Source organism: Stomoxys calcitrans, chromosome 5 (assembly GCF_963082655.1).
Source record: "Stomoxys calcitrans chromosome 5, idStoCalc2.1, whole genome shotgun sequence".
Classification (NCBI taxonomy): Eukaryota; Metazoa; Arthropoda; class Insecta; order Diptera; family Muscidae; genus Stomoxys; species Stomoxys calcitrans.
Window position 1 is genome coordinate 125,274,005 of NC_081556.1, and position 11,401 is coordinate 125,285,405.

The window sequence follows — 11,401 nt, forward strand, 5'->3', positions numbered from 1 at the left end:
AATGGTAGCGGCAGAAGATGGAAAAAAGGTTTTCTCTGCAGCATCTTGGCAATGCGATCCAGGCAATGTTTTATGCATACGCGTGGCATGTGGCGGTTCCGCATTTTAGTATGCGCATAGCCTAATCTGCAAAATCCATAGTAACTTATCACACACACACACACACTCATATGGCTACACATCTCTTCATAGACCAACTTGCAGCAAGTTGTTGTGCTAATCCAAAGTCACTCAAAAAACATATAAAACATCAGCAGCTGCTGCTGTTGTGCTGTTGCTACAGCAGCACTACACAAACACAACCAGGACATTGCCTTGGAATTGTGTCTTCTAGCTTAGGTGGAAAAAACCTTGACTTTGTCAAGGTAGTTGCTGCAATAAACCTTAACATCATCAACCAACAAAACCCTAGAGATTAGTTAGTCTATGGAGGCTGCCATGCCGCCGTATTATCATCATCATCATCAATGCCATGGTTGCAACAACATTCGCATTAGAATGGATGCCACAATGCATTTGACACACACACAAACAGAGGCTGAAAGGCAAAAAGTTATGTGCTCCTCCAAGTCTGGCTTAACATCTTAAATGCATTTTTAAAGAACTCTTGCGTTTAAGTGCGCTAGTCATGATTGGCCATGCGGCCACGCATGAGCAATACATTTTGTTTTGTTTTTTTTTCGTTCAGGCAACAAACAATCCATTATGAGCAACCTTCGATTTTCAGTGATCAACATTGGTGTAAGGATGATTGCCTTTGGCTGTAACGCAGTTAAAGTTCGAATGACTGCAATCATTGAATGTCAATCAATTACATTGTGGGACAAAATGGAAAAACAAGAAAACAAAAAGAGACGAGCAATTTGAGATTCTCCATTAGCCTTACGCAAGGCTGTTTGGAAGACTTAACTTCAACTCTCAAAATCCATTGCGTATGTTGAAAGTTTGTCTGGGTTTCATATGTATAGAAGAACTTCCTTTCCAATAACCCATTAACGCCAAATGGTTAGAAAAATTCCCAAAAATAGAGTAGGTATAAGAAACAAGTAAAAGCATGCTAAGTTCAGCCAGGCCGAATCATCTCCACCATGAATTGCATTTGTCTCCACCATGAATTGCATTTGTCGAGTTCTTTTCCCGCCATCTCTTCTTAGGCAAAAAAAGGATAAAAGAAACTATTTACTCTGCTGTTAGAGCGATATCAAGATATGGTCCGGTTCGGACCACAATTAAATTTTATGTTAAAGACCTGTGCAAAATGTCAGCCAATTCGAATAAGAATTGCGCCCTTGGCGGGCTCAAGAAGTAAAATAGAGAGATCGATTTATATGGGAGCTGTATCAGGCTATAAACCGATTCAGACCATAATAACCACGTATGTTGATGGTCATGAGAGAATCCGTTGTACAAAATTTCAAGCAAATCGGATATGAATTGCGACCTCTAGAGGCTCAAGAAGTCAAGATTCAAGATCCGTTTATATGGCTGCTATATCAGGTTATGGACCGATTTGAACCGAACTTGGCACAGTTCTTGGATATCATAACAAAACACGTCGTGCAAAATTTCATTCCAATGGGATAAGAATTGCGCCTTCTAGAGGCTCATGAAGTCAAGGCCCAGGATCGGTTTATATGGCAGCTATATCAGGTTATGGACCGATTTGAACCATACTTGGCGCAGTTGTTGGAAGTCATAGCGAAACACGTCGTGCAAAATTTCATTTCAATCAGATAAGAATTGCGCCCTCTAGAGGCTCAAGAAGTCAAGATTCAAGATCGGTTTATATGGCAGCTATATCAGGTTATGAACCGATTTGAACCATACTTTGCACAATTGTTGGAAGTCATAGCGAAACACCTCGTGCAAAATTTCATTCCAATCGGATAAAAATTGGGCCCTCTAGTGGCTCAAGAAGTCAAGACCCAAGATCGGTTTATGTGGCAACTATATCAGGTTATAAACCGATTAGAACCATACTTGGCACAGTTGTTTGATATCATAACAAAACACGTCGTGCAAAATTTCATTCCAATCGGATAAAAATTGCGCCCTCTAGAGGCTCAAGAAGTCAAGACCCAAGATCGGTTTATATGGCAGCTATATCAGGTTATAAACCGATTTGAACCAGACTTGGCAGTTGTATTTGGATATCATAACAAACAAAAGTCATAGCGAAACACGTCGTGCGAAATTTCATTCCAATCGGATAAAAATTGCGCCCTCTAGTGGCTCAAGAAGTCAAGACCCAAGATCGGTTTATATGGCAGCTATATCAGGTTATGGACCGATTTGAACCATACTTGGCACAGTTGTTGGAAGTCATAGCGAAACACTTCGTGCAAAATTTCATTCCAATCGGATAAAAATTGCGCCCTCTAGTGGCTCAAGAAGTCAAGACCCAAGATCGGTTTATGTGGCAACTATATCAGGTTATAAACCGATTTGAACCATACTTGGCACAGTTGTTTGATATCATAACAAAACACGTCGTGCAAAATTTCAGTCAAATCGGACCAGAAGTGCGCCCTCTAGAGGCTCAAGAAGTCAAGACCCAAGATCGGTTTATATGGCAACTATAGCAGGTTATGGACCGATTTGAACCTAATTTAGCACAGTTGTTGGAAGTCATAGCAAAACACGTCGTGCAAAATTTCATTCCAATCGAAAAAGAATTGCGCCCTCTAGAGGCTCAAGAAGTCAAGACCCAGGATCGGTTTATATGGCAGCTATATCAAAACATGGACCGATATGGCCCATTTACAATCCCAACCGACCTACACTAATAAGAAGTATTTGTGCAAACATTCAAGCGGCTAGCCTTACTCCTTCGAAAGTAAGAGTGCTTTCGACATACAGACGGACGGACATGACTAGATCGACATCAAATGTCACGACGATCAAAAATATATATACTTTATGGGGTCTCTGACGAATATTTCGAGTAGTTACAAACAGAATGACGAAATTAGTATACCCCCATGGTGGAGGTTATAAAAATCCCTAGGTGAAGTTAGGAAATAGTCTGCAATTAAACAAAGCTCCAAAATTCAAGCAAAAATTGTGCTGAAAATTGTTGAGAGTGAAATTTCTGGCCGAACTTTGAATATCCTCCACCTCGGATATATGTGTTAAACACCTTTCAGCATAATACGGTGCAGCGCATCAATTATGAACCCATAGTAACTGTCTCGAAATATGGATCCATTCAGACCAAGTTAGGCAAGGACCTCGAGGGGTCTAATACAATTCACTGCTGAAGACAATAAACAGAATATTGGTCTACAAGGTAGCCATCTAAAGGGTGATTTTTTAGATATTATCGTTTTGGCAACCCTGGCTTAAACAGCTCAAGCACGTTTCGTGTTTTGTCTCACTGTCAAACATCTTCGGTTTGGTCTATAATTTTACCATCAATCGTCTCACAAACGAACAATGCTTGCAAAATATTGCATTGTAGTATCAAAACACGTGCTCTGTTAAGAAAGTTCATCGCAAGCTTCTTACCTTGAGCGATGAAGCTCATTTTTGGCACAATGGGTACGTAAATAATCAGAATTTTCGATTTTGGAGTAAAGATCAGCCCAAAGCATTGCAAGAGTTACCAATGCATCCAGATAAAGTCACAATTTGGTGCGGTTTATGGTCTAGTGGCATCATTGGACCGTGCTTCTTCGAAGATGATGCGAATCATAAGGTAACTGTGAATGGTGATCGCTATCTTGAGATTCCCAAAATGCAAGAGCTTGGCTTGCCTGACATGTGGTTTCAACAAGACGTTGCCACATGACACACAGCACGCGTAACATTGGACCGTACTTCTTCAAAGATGCTGCGAATCGTAACGAAACTGTGAATGGTGATCAATATCGTAAGATGATATCCCAATTTTTTTAATGCCCACAATGCAAGAGCTTGACTTACATGACGTGTGGTTTCAACAAGACGGTGCCTCATGTCACACAGCATCCGTAACAGTGGACTTATTGAGAGGCAAGTTCGGTGAACATTTTATTTCATGTTCGGGACCTGTCAACTGGCCGCCTTGATCGTGCGATTTAACGCCTTTAGACTATTTCTTGTGGGACTATGTTAAAGCTCATGTCTATACAGACAAGCCCGCTTCAATTGACGCATTGGAAGACTACATTGAAGTATTTGTTCGTGAGATACCGGCCGAAATGTTGGAAACTCCCTCTAAACCTCACATATATACCGACTATAGCATTATGTAGCTCATATGTGGTTTTTGGGAGAAGAGTATGAACCTAATATCCAATTTCGGGGCAAAAGGTGTGGCTACTCCAATCCACTACCAAAACCAAGAGAATGAAGTAGATCTAACATCCAAACTTGCATGGGTGGACCCTCCCCTTACCCTTTTTTCAAAAACTCCAGATCTCGGAGGTGGGTGGGGCGATGTAAGCGAAATTTGGTTTGTTTGTAATAACTCAAAAACAGAAATTTGGTATCCTTTTTTAGGGTGAGATATCCAGGGGGCCGCCCCACCTCCAAAGCCCGCTAAATGGAAATATAAACCAATAATGACAATATGTGACTCAAATGAAGGTTATTTAAGACTAGAGCCCGAATCTGATATGGGGTCCACTGGGGTCCACCTCACCCTCAAAAATACCCCCATATCGGACATGTTTACCAACCATAGCCACATAAAGCTCAAATGAAAGATATTTGGCAGTAGAGCACCAATAAGATATCCATATTTGAGACGAAATGTCTAAAAGGCCATACCAGCACCCCCAAAGGGATTAATTTTCTGACCGTGTCAGTATAGGACTCAGATAAAATTTTAAAGTTAAAGAAGGTGCAGAGAAGGGGGCCCTGTCCATCTATTCTATTATGAAATTTTATCAAAATCGTATAATGGAACATATTTACCGACCATAGCAATATAAGGCTTAAATGAAAGGCATTTGAGAGTAGAGCACCAATATCCATATTTGAGGCGAAATGTCTAAAAGGCTGTACCGCGTCAGTATAGGGCTCAGATAAAAAACGCGAAGGCGCAGAGCAGATGGCCCTGTCCAGCTATTCTATTATGAAATTTCATCAAAATCCTTTAAGGGAATCAAGGACTTTGTGTCAATGCGTTTGGTTTACAAACACAAACAAATGAAGAAAAAATCTACGACCTTTCACCATATTTTAGACTATTTATAATACTTGGCATTTACCAGATTATTTACAGACGCAGTATCGAATGCTGTTTCCCATACTCATTCAAGGGAAACTAAAAACTTCCGGCACTCTAACATGTTTCACTTAAAACAATAAACCATTTTAAATCGATTAATCTAATTTTGGAAAGAGATAAAAAAAAAAAACAATTATTTATAAAAATTTTGGGATATCAAATGGATGACTTAACCTTACGCGCTTACATCTCTCCCACCACTGTTGAGCAAATCATTGAAGAAAAACATTGAAGAAAATGTTGCGATTCGTAAAGTATATCGGGTTGGTGATATTGATTTTCCAATTCTGTTGTTGTGAAGTTCGTTTTACCAACATTAAATGTGCAGAGTTTGATTCATCTTTTGCCACATTCACCAAATGCCGTCTGAATATGGTGAAGCGTGGTGTTGTTGCCTTAAACGTTTATGTCAAACTATTTCAATTACCTGTAAATAATGTTTCGGTGAGTAAAAATGCAAAATGATAATGTCTGGACCCACGAGTGGACTCACCCAAACCGATCAGACGATTTTACATTCTGTGCTAAAAAGAGCCCAAACGGTTTTATAAAATCCCCCGACATCCATGCTGATTTTGGCATAGTTTAGGTCATTTTTGGGTATAGCTGCATCCTTCACTCATTTGAATTTTGCAAACGATAAGCCAGTCATTTACTTAAATTTGCAATACTAATCAAGGCATTTGGATGGCTTAACCGCACACTGACATACTGGAATTATATGTCGATTAGGGTAAATTCAGCTTTAATGGTTTGCGTATAAGGCTTTCAAAAGTCCAGTGTCATGCCGCCTAAACTTGCTAATCAAAAATAAGTAAGAACGTGATAAGTTCGGCCGGGCCGAATCCTGTATACCCTCCACCCTACATCGCATTTGTCGATTTCTTTGCGCGGCATCTCTTTTTAGGCAAACAGGGAATAAAAGATAAGAATTGTTATGCAATTGGAGATAGATCAAGAAATAGTTTGATTCGGACCATAAGTGAATTGAATTTTATAGAACATAGTAGTAGTCATTGGGTAATATTTCAGTCCATTCGGATAAGAATTGCGCCTTGTAGGGTCTCAAGGAGCATAATCGGGAGATCGGTTCGTATGGGAGCTGTACCAGGCTAAAGATCAATTAAGACCATATTGGACATGTATGTTGAAGGTCATGGGAGAAGCCGTTGTACAAAATTTCAGCGAAATCGAATAAGAAATGCGGCCTCTAGAGGCTTCAGAAGTCAAGATCCCAGATCGGTTTATATGGTAGCTATATCAGGCTATTGGATCGATTTGAACTATACTAGGCACAGTTGTTGGAAATCATAACAAAAACCTTTATACAAATTTTCAGTCAAATCGGATGAAAATTGCGCCCTCTAGCGGCCCAAGAAGTTAAGATCCTAAATCGGTTTATATGGCAGCTATATCAGGTTATAAACCGATTTGAACTATACTTAGCACAGCTTTTGCAAGTTATAAGAAAATACTTCATGCAAAATTTCAGCCAAATCAGAAGAGAATTGCGCCCTCTAGTGGCCCAAGAAGTCAAGACCCCAGATCGGTTTATATGGCAGCTATATCAAGTTATAAACCGATTTAAACTATACTTAGCACAGCTTTTGCAAGTTATAAGAAAATACTTCATGCAAAATATGGCACTTAGAAAAGGTTATAAACCGATTGGAAGTCAAGATCCCAGATCGGTTTATATGGCAGCTATATAAGTTTATGTACCGATTTGCACTATACTAAGCACAGTTTTTGGAAATCATAACAGAACACCTCATGCCACATTTCAGCCAAATCGGATGAGAATTGCTCCCTCTACCGGCTCAAGAAGTTAAGATTTCCGATCGTTTTATATGGCAGCTATATAACGTTATGTAGCGATTTGCGCCATACTAAGCACAGTTGTTGGAAGTCATAACGAAGCACCTCATGCAAAATTTCAGCCAAATCGGGTGAGAAGTGCGCCCTCTAGCGGCTCAAGAAGTCAAGAACCCAGATCGGTTTATACAAACAGCTATACTAGGTTTTGAAACGATTTGAACCATACTTAGCACAGTTGTTAGAAGTGATACCACAACATCACGTGCAAAATTTCAGCCAAATCAGATGAAAATTGCGCCCTCTAGTGGCTCAAGAAGCCAATATCCCAGATCGGTTGATATGGTAGTTATATCAGGTTATGAACCGATTTGAACCACACTATGTACAGTTGTTGGAAGTGATACCAAAACACCACGTGCAAAATGTTAGCCACATTGGAGAAGACGTGCGCCCTCTAGATGCTCAAGAAGGGGTCGCACATCAAAACCCCGGATCGGTTTATATGGCAGCTATATCAAAACATAGACCGATTTGGCCCATTTACAATCCCAAGCGACCTTCACAAACAAAAAGTATTTATGCAAAATGTCAAGCGGCTAGCTTTACTCCTTCGAAAGTTAGCGTGCTTTCGACAAACACATGAACGGACTAACTGACGGCCTTGACTAGATCGACTTTAATTTATTGGGTCTTAGACGCATATATCGAGGTGTTACAAACGGAATGACGAAATTTGTATACCCCTATCCTATCGATGAGGATATAAGAATAAAAGTGTTGAGCTTTGTTTGTTAGTACCGAATAGGCACAAAAACGGCTGAACCGAATGAAATTTTCACAGATGATAGAGTTTGGTCCCCCGGTGAAAATAGGGAACTTCATTCTGTGATATCTACGCGAGCGGCGCACCCTCCCCCTAACCACAATTTTAAAAGGTGTCAGAACTCGAAGATTGGTGCCTAGATTACTTTAAGGACTTGTCACATATCACTGAGTGCTGTCCGATTCAAATTTTATTCGCAATGACAAGGGGCCTTCTTTTTTTAACCGAAACCGAACGGCGTGCCGTAGTGCGACGTTTTATCTGAATCCTTAGTTAATGCAGGCAGTCTATGGCGAATGGAACACATTTTTACTTTGTATAGACCACTGGCAGAACCGGTCCCGCTCTGCTGCGCCTTGTTTAACTCTCTAAAATCTTTTTAAGGTAGGGACACTTCGCCCTGAATGCGGATATCGAATTCGTGCCATTGTAGCTAATGGAGCTGAGCGCGCTCAAATCCTGGCGAGAATATCGGACAAAGCTGTGTTTATCCCCTCTTAGTGTTGGCGAGATTTGCGAGGTAAAATGCCATGCATGGTTATTTAAAAAATTTTCCCCAAAGAGGTGTCGCACTGCGGGACGCCGTTCGGACTCGGCTATAAAAAAGGTCACTTATCATTGATTTTAAACTTAAATCGCATAGTACTCATTGATGTCTGAGAATTTGCCACTTCTCTGTTCCTGGTGGTACTGTTCTTCCCTAGGGTAATGTTCTCATTAGAGGAGGGGGGATAGCACCTCAGACATTTTGACGCTGGGTACTTGGACCCAAATTATAATATGATATTCGTTTTCTGGTCTCCAATACCTTTCATTTGATACTCTTATTGTCCCGGTTCAGCCAAGTAACATATAGTCATAATGGGTCTAATGGCGTTTTTGAGGGGTGGCGTGACCCTTTATACTTCGATCTGATTTTGTACCTTTCATTTGAGCCACATATTGAATTGAACGTCCAATATGTCTGTTTGGGGCGGTTTTGGGGTTGGGGCGGCCCAATGGGTACTTAGACTCAATTTTGAATAACATATTCGTATTTTACTCTTCAATACTTGTCATCTGATACACATATTGTTCCGATCGGTCCACTTTCCATTTTGGGTTTTGTTTTTGGGGTAAAATGGAGGGTGCGTCTCCCTTCCGACATCAACAAATTATAAAGCCTATGTTTCCTTCCAGACCAATCTACACAATATGCGAAAATTTCGAGAAAATCGGTTCTGCCATTTTTCAGTCTATAGGGAACAAACAAACGGAGTCCCATAAATCGTGATTGACTAATGTGTCCATTTTGGGCGTTTTTGTGGGGGTGGGGTTACCCCCTATACCTCGCTATAAATATGTATGACAGATTCGTTATCTACTCGCGCATACTTTTCATTTGATTCCCATATTGTCCTTATCGGTACACTTTTGATTTTTGGTGATGTTTTTGGGGTAATGGTGGAGGCTCCGTCCGCTTCCTCACCATATTCGTAATCTATTCCCGAATACCTTTCATTTGAGTCCCATATTGTCATGATCTTCAAATAAAACTCTTTTAAGGGGTTTTTGGGGGCTGGGGCGGCCCCCCGGTACTTGGATCCAACTTTTATTATGAAATTCGTACTCTACTCTTGAATACCTTTCATTTGAATTCCATATTGTCCCGATCGGTTCACCTTTATTTTTGGGTAGTACTGTAGGGGTAAGGGGGAGGGTCCGCCCCCTCCTGATATCAAAATATTATATAGCTTATGTTTCCTTCCAATTTCAAGGAAATCGGTTCAGCCGTTTTTGAGTCTATACGGAACAAACAAATAAATATAAGAAGATTTAAATTTACTACATTTTCAGTACAATTCAAAATCTCACATTTTATGCCAGACTTCAAACATACTTGGAAACGCTGTATCTATGGTTTTTTTTCATCTATTTCAGGTGAATCTCTCACTTTGGAAAAAGGCCAGTGGCTATCGTCCTTTCCTTTACAATATGACTGAGGACTTTTGTAGATTTCAAAGAAATCGTAAGAGGGTTCCGTTTCTGAATATATTTTTTAATCTTCTAGTAAAGGATTCAAACATCAATCACACATGCCCTTTCAATGTAAGTTTTGATATTATTTTCCTTATAAATAAAAATAAAGTAAAAAAAACAATAAAAAGTAAAATCGAGAAATAAAATAAAATAAATAAAAATAAAATAAAATAATTAAAAATAAAATAAAATAAAATAAAAAAAAAATAAAATAAAATAAAATAAAATAAAATAAAATAAAATAAGATAAAATAAAACAAAATAAAATAAAATAAAATAAAATAAAATAAAATGAAATAAAATAAAATGAAATAAAATAAAATAAAATAAAATAAAATAAAATAAAATAAAATAAAATAAAATAAAATAAAATAAAATAAAATAAAATAAAATAAAATAAAATAAAATAAAATAAAATAAAATGAAATAAAATAAAATAAAATAAAATAAAATAAAATAAAATAAAATAAAATAAAATAAAATAAAATAAAATAAGATAAAATAAAATAAAATAAAATAAAATAAAATAAAATAAAATAAAATAAAATAAAATAAAATAAAATAAAACAAAACAAAATAAAATAAAATAAAATAAAATAAAATAAAATAAGATAAAATAAAATAAAATAAAATAAAATAAAATAAAATAAAATAAAATAAAATAAAATAAAATAAAATAAAATAAAATAAAATAAAATAAAATAAAATAAAATAAAATAAAATAAAATAAAATAAAATAAAATAAAATAAAATAAAATAAAATAAAATAAAATAAAATAAAATAAAATAAAATAAAATAAAAATAAAATAAAATAAAATAAAATAAAATGAAACAAAATAAAATAAAAAAAAATAAAATAAAAATAAATAAAAAAATAACATAAAACAAATAATATAAAAAATAAAATAAAAATAAAAAAATAAATAAAAAAAATAAAATAAAAAAAAAATATATAAAAAATAAAATAAAAAAAATAAAATAAAATAAAAAAATAATAATAAAAATAAAACAAAATAAATTAGACATCAAATGGAACAAAAAATTAATTTTTATTTCAACATACTTTTTTTTTCATCACATAGCACGATATAATCGTTAAAAATTTGGTTTTGGATGAGGAAATGTTCAAATTTCTTCCCTTGCCCAATGGAGAGTATATGTTTCGGCTGAAGGTAGCTGCCTACAATGATTGGAAGGCCGATATTAAGACCTACGTCATGTTCAATACCAAATTTGGTGAATAAACAGCTTAGAAAATCTTTAAATTATAATGGAATAATTTTTAAATTGATTATAATTTATAAATGGTTGTAATTCAACGACAAAAACATAAATAAAATGGACCTTAAACGCACTTAACCAGGAATTTAACCAAAATTGTAGAATCTATATGGCAGCTATATCTATGGTCCGGTCTGGACCATCTAATTCAGATTTAGATATCAACGGGCCTAATAAAACTTACTGTTGCAAATTTCAGAGAAATCGAAAAATAAAAATAATAAATGGCCTCTTGTGAGTGGGA

At 36.7% G+C, this 11,401-nt stretch overlaps 1 protein-coding gene across 1 annotated transcript; it reads left to right on the forward strand.

Annotated features, from left to right (window-relative positions):
* Positions 1–426: 426 nt before the first annotated feature.
* On the forward strand, positions 427–11,120 carry LOC131997983 (uncharacterized). The gene is made up of 5 exons (XM_059369931.1): positions 427–569; positions 689–741; positions 5,517–5,659; positions 9,777–9,944; positions 10,959–11,120. The coding sequence occupies exons 1-5, from the start codon at positions 427–429 to the stop codon at positions 11,118–11,120; spliced, it is 669 nt and encodes a 222-aa protein (XP_059225914.1).
* The last annotated feature ends 281 nt before the right edge of the window (positions 11,121–11,401 follow it).